The sequence below is a fragment of the Scomber japonicus genome, chromosome 13 (genome assembly GCF_027409825.1).
Source record: "Scomber japonicus isolate fScoJap1 chromosome 13, fScoJap1.pri, whole genome shotgun sequence".
Taxonomy (NCBI): Eukaryota; Metazoa; Chordata; class Actinopteri; order Scombriformes; family Scombridae; genus Scomber; species Scomber japonicus.
In genome coordinates, this window is record NC_070590.1 from 29,936,537 (window position 1) to 29,948,696 (window position 12,160).

Consider the following 12,160-nt stretch of genomic DNA (forward strand, 5'->3'; position numbering starts at 1 on the left):
TTACTTTTCAGTCACTCAACACTACATCACTAACACTAGCCCTGCTGAGTGGTGTGTGTGTGTGTGTGTGTGTGTGTGTGTGTGTGTGTGTGTGTGTGTGTGTGTGTGTGTGTGTGTGTGTGTGTGTTTTCTCTACCTGAATCACTGTGTGTGGTCTGCCTGTGGACATTTAAATGGCCATTTGGTGACACATAGCATAATGTATTGAACAAGCCTCCACTGAGGAAATTAATGCTAATATAACTTTGTTGGAAGTTTAAAGAAACAGTATCATTTTAGCATTTTTAAAACAAACACTTTAATTTCTTACACTGCATTTTGTCAAACACATTTCATACAAAAAGAAGCTAATAGTGAGTTGACTAGTGCACCTTAAATGATAATACTGTCAAATACTCAAAGTGACATTGTAACATTAATAACATTATCTGGCAGGCACATTTTATTAGTCTGCAAGTAGTCTACTATCAACTTTACCCAATAGTAGACACTGTAGTTTGCTACTTAACATTTTATACAAGTATTTCAAGAACACTCTTTGTGAATGAGACGCTCAACCTCACCAAAGCTTTTAAAATATGGTTTAAATCATGCCACTATTGTATGTTGCTGGATTGCATTCGCTGCTCAAAGATTTATAGACTTCTTTTCTGTTGAAAGTCAGTTGTTTTTCCAGTGAGATTTAGTATCTCAACCACAAATTTAAGAAAAAAAAAAGTCTCACAAGCACTTTGTACTGCACTAACAATCCAGTCCTTAACAACTACTCGTTTTATTTACTGTGGTCACGTCCCCCATGTCTGACAGATATATTTACTTCTACTGACAACACAAAAACATGTAGGAAGTATTACTGTTAGGTTGTTTGCTTTAAGTTATTCTCCTCATTTAATTACAGTATGACTTAAAATTACATAATGATAACTATGCACCATTTCAACAACACAAGTGAGTCTCTAAGTCCAAATAGGACTGGAAACTGTGGAAGGAAACTGTGGCTTGTCTCAGCATTGAAGGCTACTTTTTTCAACAATAAGTTCCCAATGTGCAGAGTATTGAAGAATGTTTTAAATAGGAGAGAAACCAACATGGTAAGTTTGGCTCCTTCTTTTGAATGTGGCATGGCAACTCTGCAAACTAAACATACTTTTAAAAGTACATATTAGGCTGATTTTTATTGATCTGTAAAACATTAAAATATTTAATTTAATCATTAATAGAGTCATTAGTGACACAAGTATGCCTTAGTGTACAGTCGTACTGCATTCCTAAACACATGCATATGATGTCAAGTGAAGGACTATTCGATAAAAAAAAAGACAAAAGGCAGATATTTTGGGGATGAATCAGAACTGGATGACTTGGAGCTCATTGTTAGGACTTTTCCACTACAGGACTGTAATGACCTACAGCTTATGGTAGTTATTTTCAGTTTGTTTCCGCTGTACTCCCCCACTTTGGGGGTGAGTTCCTGAGCCTACATTTTGGATCTCCTAAGGAGGAGGTGGTCTATCCAAGCTCCAGGTACTTCCAGGGGAAGGAATGCAACAGCTGGTTTGTTACAAACACAGCAATTAACAATAGTTACCACTGCAAGGAAGCCTGTTTCAATATACTCTGATTCAGAATACCCAACGTGTTTTGATGCCTTTTCATACAAATGTTTATGTAAAGAATAGATTTAGTGCACAGTATTGGGGAGCATGTCAATAGTTTAACTACATTTCCCCATAATTCAGGTAGTTTTGGTAATTTTAAAATCATGTGACATTCATTGTTTACACTGAGCTACATCCCTATATTTTCTTGAATTTTCTTCACCAGATTTCTAGCATCACCTCCCTGTCTTTTGAATCAGGAGAGAATAGAGGAGCAGAAGGGTTTTTGATGGTATGGACCACAGACAGAGCAAGACCAGCATCTGCCAGTTTCCTTAAGGGACCAGGTGTGTCCCAGAGCTACACTAGCACTGGAGAGCTAGTCAGCATGTGGGAGCTGGTTTGGTTGCAGTACTGTTGACCCCCTACTTAAAGTGGGGCTAGTCGATTAAATTAATGATACTGACATTTAAGTCATAATATGTAAATGTAAATACATTAGCACCACTATATTTATCTGTCCCACAATAGAACAGCACTTGCCACACTTGTCTACCAAAAAGCAATTATAACCATGTGTGACACTGGTACCTTTTGACATAAAATATTCAGGTTTGTAAAACATAGCAGAAAACAAGAACGAACCAAGAACCTAGACTGTAGGTATTCTCACAAGTCAGGTTATGTTAAAGTGAATCAAGGTTACTTGTCATTAAGTTCCGGTAGTGGAAAAGAGCCACAGTACCGGTCAGAGTTTGGACACACCTTCCCATTCACTTGAATACTGAATTGGTAATGTGTGTGACTTGAAAGGCAATTTCAGCATGAACTATGGTATACTCTATCAGTGGATGTGTGCATGTGTGGGTATTTAAGGGCCAATGTGGCCAATTTACAGTACCCTTAGACAAAACATGAGTAATCCATGTAAAACTTTAAGTACAAGAGAACACTTTTGGTACAATTTTTCATCTCATTTTTGAATTCAAAATGCTGGTTTGGTGACAGCTGCTTCCTTCATTGCTTGTTAAAGCTGGTTAAAACCATCCAGTCAGTTCAGTCAGTCAAGATTATAGTACTTTTATGTACACATTAATTTGTATTCACTGTATTTTGAGGTCCATAGTTCAATGCAGCTGATATTCCTCCAAAGAAAGCCGAAACAAAAAGGTTTCATTGTGGCCACCAACTGATGCTATCCAATTCTGTTGGGTTCAGTTTGACCAATATTCCACTTTATACAGTGGTCATCACTTTCAGTGAACCTGTGCGAAAGCGCAGGATCTTCTTCTTAAGGGCATGTGATGCCTTGATCTTGACAAATGCCTTGGGCTGCAGCGGTGCTCCAGGTGGGGCAGGGGGTGATGGGAGGGAAAGTTGTGGGGGTAGCTGCTGGGGCCAAACCAGACCTCCACTTTCATCTGAGTCACTGGACAAAGAGCTGGAATCTGGAGAGTCAGCTTCGCTCATGCTGGTCTCAGACTCTACTTGACCTGGGTGAGGGTAGTCCTCACTAGTCTGACACATTGGCACTTGGTCCCTCTCCAACTGGTATTCCATGTGCTGATGATGGTGGGTGTGGTGATGGTTAAGGTTGTGGTGCGGGTAGGCATATGATGTGTGTGTAGGCCGAGATTTGCGTGTGCGCCTTGCACAATGGTCCCTATGGTTTGAAGCTGAAGAGCTGTGAATGGGTGCCTGTGTGGGTGGCTGGTCAGCCTCGTCTTGGCTGAGCTCCAGGGTGGACTGCCAGCGCCGGTAGCTTCCACTTCCTTGCTGTTGTTTCTTGCTCCTGGATTGACTACTGCGGCTTCCCCTTCCACCACTTCCACTTCCTCCACCATCTCTCTCCACTGTATTGTACTTGCGCTCTGGAACCCTTTGCAAGCTATTCTCTGATTGAGACCTACAGGCCTTCCTACCCTGCTTCTTACTAGCACCATTTCTGTCTTCATTGGAGCGGCATTTCTTGGCCCCCCCTCGAGATCTGGAGGGTTGGATCTGAGATGCAGTAGGTTGCTGCTCTTGATGATGATGGCCTCTCTCTGGAGAATATGTACTTCGGTTGGGCTTGGGTGCCCCGGAGCCCTTGTGGGGATTGGAATGGTGATGAGCATAAGCTCTGGTGGAGGCTCGGCATGGCTGGGCTGGTATATACTCTGCATTGACCAGCTGCTCATCAGGTGAAGGTTGGTGAGGCTTTGACAGACCTGCAGGGGAAGGGTAGTTGGCAAAATGTTGGGGTGAATCAGGCTCACTACTGCTGGAGTCTGGTTGGGCTTGCAGAACTCTGCTAGATGGATAGTCTAGTGAGGTTGAACGAGAGCTGTTAATCATGGAGGCCTGCCTGGGTTTGTGGTACAGCCCTGGTTGATGCTGGACACTTTGCTGGAGGTGGTGGTGGTAGGGGGGTGGGGGATCTTCAGGAAACCCTGTCCCTGTGTAACGCTCCTGATCCAGGTTATGGCAAGCCTGTGGAGCAGTTCCCTCTGAGCACTGGGACAGAGTAGGGATTTCTTGACCTGACACTTGCTTTGTTGAATGTGTCTCTTCTTTGCGGCATAAGCTACTCTGCCTCACCACACTAACAGCTCGGGCATCATGTGCCAGGCTTGTGCGGGGCTTTGAGGGGCGTGATGGTAGGGCTCTGCGCTGGATCAATCCAAATATATAAGTCTCTACCTTTTGGGACTGTTGATGATCATCTTGACTGAGGTCAACATCCCTCATCTCCCCAGAAGTGTCAGTAACCGTGGACCGTCTTGTCAGATCTGACAGCCATGTTTCTCCTGTCTCTGTCTCCACTGTCCCTTCAAGGACTGAGGGAGAACAAGGGACCACTGTGTTGTAGTTTGATTCAGGGGATCCATCTCGCTTGGCTACTAGGACCTCTCCTAATAAACAGCGCAAAGACAAAGAAAATGATCAGAATCAAGCACAACATGAAACAACGCGTTTTTTTTTTCTAATTGGAATCAGGGTGGCACTATTACATGTGATGTGTTATTGGCTAGATTTAAGCACTGAAACTGTTTTCCTAATTGCGATTACATTTATACAGACTAAGCAAGGTTTGTATAGCCACAAATGAGGAGCATTGTTTGAACATTTTGACACATTGTTGCTTTTACCACTTAAGTAAAATTATCAGTGTGAATGATTGTCTTATATGTTCAGTTTAGAGCATTTGCTGACAGAATTTAGTCACTATATGACTGTTATTTTGAATTATGCTCATAGTATTACTTAAGCACACATGTTCTTGCATAGAATGTAGAATAATGCTTCAGACTTGAATGTAGAGAAGGGAAAGTGCTGACTTGACTTAAGCACCTCAAAAGTAGGTTTAGGGTCATAAACAGTTACAAATTGTATTGTGTAAGCATCAACATATCAACTTAAACATACAAAGACATGCCAACAGTCAACCAGTTTTCTAAATACCATTTTAGTTATGTTACGCACATAATTTCCCAAAATTAGTCACTTGCTACATAAGAGTCATTCATTTTCTTACAGTGTAAGAAACACACAAACACACATCACAGTCATTTCAAGCCATTTGTGGTCATACCACACACAAGTGTAGTTTAATTATAGTCATATGTAGCCAGCACTATGAGGTTACTGCCTCTGTAGTGCAAAAGACAGAATTGTTTGTCTTTTGAAATCCCAGTGTATTCAGATTTATGTTTCAAAAGCTTTACAAACATGAAGTATGGGCTGAGATGTGGTGAGACTTCAGTGATGGAGGACACTTAGCCACTAAGGGTGTGTAATAGATTTGTCTGCTTGATGTTTGTCTGCCAGACATTAAACTGCATCCTTGATGACCTCAGTGTCTACAGCAGGAAAAATAATTATTTCTCTAGAGAATGACTGAGTTACATGGTGCACTATGTTTTAGTGCAAATAGAACACACAATGACTATTGCTCATGTAGCATGGACCTCATGAAACCACTTACAGAAATTAGGTCAGTATTAACGAGAATAAAAGTGAGCACTGAAGGAGAAGTTGTTCTCCGTAGAGCAAATTGAGATTTATCTATAGTACTGTGTAAAAGTTTTAGGAACGTTACATGTTTAGATTCTTAACTACAATGCATCACCATCAGGGGGGCATCTGATTGGTCCCACATTTATTGTGCAGCATGACACCACCCGCAAACATACAGCCAGTCACAAAGAACTATCTTCAGCAACAAGAACAAGTAGCCCTGCAACAGATGGTATATACATGTACATATATATATACACACTTACACATAGCTGTTTATGCAGTTCAGAGCACTAAAACTATTGGCTGTTTGGATTTTACCTGAAGTGAGTCGACTGTCGTCCAGATTGGCAGGAGAATCTGCTGATTTGACCTCAGTGGTGACCCTCAGCTGTGCCACCTGCTGCTCTAAAGATGCCATTATACCCCAGGGAGTACACTGGAGACTGCTCTGGAAGAAAAAAAAAGCGAGAGAGAGCGTGAGTCAAGAGAATGCACTTAGATGGGAAATCCCTCTCAACAACATGATCAGAACACCATCAGTGAACATGCACACAGAAGAGACACACACGGTTGGATCTGCTGTGTTGTTCTAGATATTAAAAGTCTCTTTTACCATTTCCTCTTTGATGAAAGCAAAGAAATACATATACATTTTACTTCCTGTACAAAAGTAACAGGGTTGGTCAAATATGACTTTTGCCCTTTTAAGATAACTATAACAAGATCATGTAACTACTGTTGATTAGACTACACCATTATCACTCATAATGGTGTAGGCTTAATGTGATTGACCCATGAATAATTTTGGCATTCATATTAATCCTCACATACTGTTAAGGGTCAAATAAATTTGAGCCATTTTATTTACATTTGAGAGTGTAAAAACATCTTATACTCATTTCATTTAGCTGGACTTTTCCTAATGTGACCCACAGTATACAAAAATGGAAATAAAATGCATCTTTTCTTTATTTTTGTGCAACTGATACAAATTGTGTGTATGCAAATGTACAAAAAGAAAATAAAACATTAAAACACGTTGTTGTGTTCTTCATATTCTATCAAATTTTCTTCAACACCACAAAATAGTGATGTCTTTTTTTACCATAAATAAATAGAATATACTCTGTCTGCACTTGTACAGCTTTGTGAAGGAACATTTAAACATTTATTAATGACTGATGGGGAATTTATGGTGTAGAGACTAATTATGAGTCAGAATATAAACACTATGTAAAGGTTAACATGATATGAAGTTGCACAAAAAACCCAATAACTAACAGCAAATAACACTAAAATGTGAGAAGATGTTGTTATATTTTGCTGTTATCTTTTCATTTGGATAAAGTTAAAAGAACAACTTAACACCCACACCACAAATGGCAAAGGGACAATTACACAAAAATACACTTGAAATACACAGCGGTCATTCATTTGGAGTGCACATTATCAATTCTTTGTTCATCTCCCAGGATAAGAGGTAGAGACACAACAGCCTTCACATTCACAGACAGCTATGACCACAATCACTTATTATCAAAACAGTGTAACAATAACACACCATTCTCCCAACCCAGATCCCCACCCCCCCTCTCCCCTCCCCTCCCCCACCCACACCCCAGTTGAAGCTGTCTAAACAGAGCAGAGACACACTGAAAGCTAAAAAGAATAGAAAAGCTACATCACAAACAGTAAGAGAAAAATAAACACCATGAGATCACTCCCATTCACACTACTTTAAACTGCATGGAGATATTAAAGCTTACCTTCCATTAATAAAAAAACAACTTCTGTCAACAGTGATTCAAAAACAGAGAGGTCTCAGATAAACCCTGGGACACAGCAGTTGGTCAGCTGATTTCTATAGAAGTCCTCACATGTTTAACCAAACCCACATGTTTCACATTTGAGATGCACAAATTCCAAAACCTGCTTAGGACAGAAAATCCACCAAACATCAGCCTCTGGGAAATGAATACGGTCTGTTTTATGGCACACTCTTTCGATAAAGTACTGTTGTAAAGCAGTAATGAACAATAGAATGTCACTGTACAACTACACAGTTCAACTTTGCTTTATAGCTACTATTTGTCAAAAATGTCACAGCTCAGGTAACCATGTAGTAATAATGTAGGAGATAAAAATGATCATAAAGCAAAGACTATACAGTATTAGTGTCTGTTGTGCTTAGCTTTTCAATGGAGAGCACGTCTATAAAAGTCTGTTATGCAAACCAGAGCAGCGAAGGTGCCCAAACATGGAGACAGTGTGAGGAGTTCCTTTTCCCCTCAGATGACACATACTTACAGGACAAAAGCTGTGCGCCAAGACAAGAAGAAAAGCAGCTGGAATGAATTATGAGCTGTTTTTCTTTCAATTATTCCTCACTTTCCATTGTTTTCTGATACATCTGACATCTAACAATGGGAAAATGATTGCTTTATCATTTAATGTAACAGTTCATCCAATATTCTCTTTTTTTTGTAATTGTAATTGTGTTTTAAAACACAGACTGCTGTTGTTTGTGTTAGTACCCTTACCCTTAACAAATGACTAGTATTTAAGATTTCCAGAAAGGCAATAAAAGTATCTCAATTAGCATGTGTCACAGTTTCCACATCCTCTGAGCTCTAACAAGTGGCCTTTGGGTGCTATGTGTGTGTTGTAAATATTTCTCTGTGGGAGCTGAGGGTAAATCACCAACTGATTTTTCATTTTTGGGATATTCAGTATATTTTTTAAACCAATACATCTATTTTCTGGTGTATACATATTCTCTCAAGTTGTAAATAGTGACACCTTTTACAGACACAATAATTATGATGGATATTCAGGATTTTGCTTGTGTGGCATCACATGGTTATCTCCTCTTTGACTAATTGTTACATCATCATCATCAGACTGTGAGAAAGACATTACCACCCACTCACTGTGAAGTTACTGGAAAGTTGAGATATGGGAGCTTGTTTTTGTAAGGCTGATTTTGTACTGTAATGTTATATAAGACATAACATCTTCAGGGAGGAAAATACACTAGCTGGACCAAGAAAATCAAATATCACACATTAGCTGCCTTACAAAAACAGAGTTTGGACTGTGACAACACTTAGCCAGTTTGTTTCACATAATGAATTTTGTGCAGATTGCAGCAGTTCCACACTGATCCGACAAGTATCACAGATTTATCACTGGATGCTCTGCAGAAGAAGATCATGTATAGCAATGTGGATGGATGTCTAGAAATGACTTAATGTTTCCTACAGTACATTTTCACATCTGCCTTTTCACTTCAGAAAGTGGATAGCTGTTGCTGTTGGAAAGTTTCAGTAAATTGTGGTGGCTAAGAAACCGCCTCAAACATTAAATTCAATCCCATTTTCTATCAACTCTGAAATCAGAAGAGAAGCTGTTTGGCAGAAGCAAGTTGAGTGCCTGGACAATTAGATACATAAGTTAGTGTTCCTGGAATATCGCTGGCTCTGGGGTTCAATTTTAGCTGATATATGATGAGTCCTCAGCATTATCTATACCTTTAATAATACTTAGCTAAGACTGGAAGGACGTCCATGAAATATTGGATGAAAGAATGTTTTGATGCACTGCAGCAGCTTCTTTTTTTTCCTTTTGCAGTGGTTTGAAGTGGTGCTTGATGAGGGACTGTACAGCAAAGTAAATATGGTTTTTAAGTCAAGATCAACTTCCATGTCCGTGAAGTCATCTCAAATCAAGTTGAAAAAGGGTTCTCGGGGTTGAGCATAGCTCAGCGGGTAGAGCGCCCGCCCCATGTGTTGAGGCTGTAGCCCTCGTTGCAGGTGATCCCGGTTCGAATCCCAAGCCGAGTGGTCTTATCCTGCGTGTCATTCCCCCTCTCTCTGCCTCCTGTTTCCTGTCTATCTCCACTGTCCTCTACATTAAAGGCAAAAAAGCCTGAAAAAATATACTTTAAAAAAAAAGAAAAAGGGTTCTCCATCTGTCTATCCATCCATCCATCCATCAAAGTGGGCTGGAATCAATCTCTGCTGACATTGGGCGGGGTACAGCCTGGACAGTCCGCCAGTCCATCACAGGGCTAACATATAGTATAGAGACATACAACCATTCACACACATTCACACCTACGGGCAATTTAAAGTCATCATTTAAGCTAACCTGCATGTTTTTGGTGCAGTGCTTTGTTCGAAAAGACCAACATCAGTATCAAAGCAGACAAAGACATGAGGCAAATAAAGTGTGCAGCTGGCGTTAGATAATCAGTTGAGCAGGATCTCAAATCTATTGGATAAAGATTCCAAGGGTGAGAGTTGCCAGTGTCCAAACACCCCCCTCCCAAGACCATGTCAGAAACAAAAGAACATAGACCTCTCTTAAAGTTATTAATATCTGTCAAATGTGACAAATTCAATTATAATCTTTATTGATGCCTCAGGGCTAACAGGAATGTCATAAACAAAATAACACCAATCTCTTGACATCTGTCACACAACTCAGAGGAAACATGATAAATTGAGTTCTTCACTTATGACAAAAGGCTCCACTGTGTGAATTCAGCATGCCTCTCTGCAGAGCAGTGAGTTGATGACATCACTGCCTCTAATAGAGGGGGAAATGGTTTTTATTCCCCAAAATATAAATGATGTTTGGGAGCTGTGGTTAGCCTGTGCATAGGATAATAATCCATCTTCTGTGTACACATTGCTGTGTCTTATGTTCAGATATGTGTCTCTGAAGCTCTTTTTGTTTATTCAACATGAATCAGAGCGCAGGAATATTTCAGCATATAGACAACATGTGTGCTGCTGCAGTTAATGAAGGATTTAATTACATATTTTTTACCAGTATGTGGAGATGTGTGAAGTATTTAGTGTCTGAAGAGTTAGAATGCTGTACACAGATGCCACAGTGAAAAAAGCCTGCAGCCAACAGACAGTGTTAGCTGTCTTTTTTATTGTCAGAATGAACCAGTCTGTCTCTCAGATTGCAGCAATGTTTAAACTTGTCATAATGTCTTTATTGTCATTTAGCATGGTATTTACAAAAAATACACAGGCTGAAACGAAATGTTGTTTCTCACCAGCTTCTGAGTGCAAATAATAATGTAATAAAAATAAAACATAAGTTAAAAAGATTTAGATTAAAACAAACAAATTTAGTACGAACTTGGTTTTAGAGATTATTTAGAGATGGCTCACTCATGAGGACATTCCTCTGCTAGAGGACAGTACTCAACAGAGAACATTAATAATAATGGTAGCTCTAGTTTTCCTAACAGGGATTCTTTCTCTGTATGTAGAGCCCTCTGATAGGCTGAATATTTTTGTAGGGTAAACCCCTTTTTTTCAGCAGCTTCAGACAGGAAATCTGTACCAGCCCTGCACTTTAACCAATAGCAAATTCCAAGATGAAATGTAGTTCTCTCAGTCCTCTGACTGACACAGCAGCATTTTACTCTCAAACATGTTAAGTCCACTCAAGTCAAGATTACAGAGCATACTGACTGTCGAATGCTTTGTAAGTTTTAAATACAATTAAATAATTAAAATGTAAATAAATAGGTAAATAACTGTAAAAGACAACTGACGTAATCATGTAGTCAAATCAATAATTAAAGGTACCTCAATCCTGTTTTTAATGTATTTAATGAATGGAATGCAGTGTATTATTTATAGACAGATTTAGCGATAGATGGATGAAGGTAAACTGCTCCACAGCTTGGGAACCTCAGTGGAAAACACCTCTGGACCAGTACTGGGAATATGAGGTAAATGGTCAGGAGATTTGAGGGACATTTAAAACAACATTTTAAAAAAGATACACAGATTTCTGTATAGACAATTGAGGACAGAGGCCCAATAAATGACTATAATTGTCTTTATTGCTTCAGGTCAAAACTTGAGACTTGACATCAGATTGTCTTACAGCAGTCCAGTCCAGGAAAAGGCCATAGTCTTCTTGTAAGTGAGTTTAGTCTGACTCCAGTCCAGTCCTGTTTGGTCAAAATTGTAAAAATTGATATATTTTCATTCCTGTATTACAATGTAAGGGTCTACACTCTGTGTTAGCCAGCAGTCTGCTACAGTGATGCATGGCTCATTTTAATGAGTGAGTTCAACAAAGGGCGAGTCTCCAAGGATGTGCTTTATTCATTTGCAACATTCAGCCAGCACATAATAAATTGAGTTGGAGAGCTTACACCTGTGGTTTATCTAACAGTTACATCATCAACATCAGAGCTGAAAAATGGTGATTGTAATAGATGGACAGGAAATACAAACTCCACCTAGAAGTGAATCAATGCAGTCCTTTTTTCCAGGATTATGATGACTTTAGAAACAACCCATGATCATCATGCCTCCAACATCTGTGCATCTGAAAATAATGGATCATGAGGAGGTTTTAGCTAGGAATCTAATACATGTAATGAAGCTGTCTCTTTATGTTGCTGTAAAGTTCACTTAAAGGAAAGTTAAAGCAATTAGAAGAGTTCATTATGCCCTCTCTCCTTAAAGATCTAAACTTAGTCTGTGCATCACAAGACTCTATAACACATGAAGGCATAGTAG

General features: G+C 39.5%; 1 protein-coding gene across 1 annotated transcript in view; it reads right to left on the minus strand.

Annotated features, from left to right (window-relative positions):
- Positions 1–1,350: 1,350 nt before the first annotated feature.
- LOC128371416 (dapper homolog 3-like) overlaps positions 1,351–12,160 on the minus strand; it is a 25,080-nt gene continuing 14,270 nt past the window's right edge. The window contains exons 2-3 of the mRNA XM_053331733.1: positions 5,919–6,048; positions 1,351–4,492 (exon numbers count right to left, since the gene is read on the minus strand). Coding sequence (XP_053187708.1) covers positions 2,835–4,492; positions 5,919–6,048 — 1,788 coding nt within the window. The 3' untranslated portion in view covers positions 1,351–2,834. The remainder of the gene's footprint in view (positions 4,493–5,918; positions 6,049–12,160) is intronic.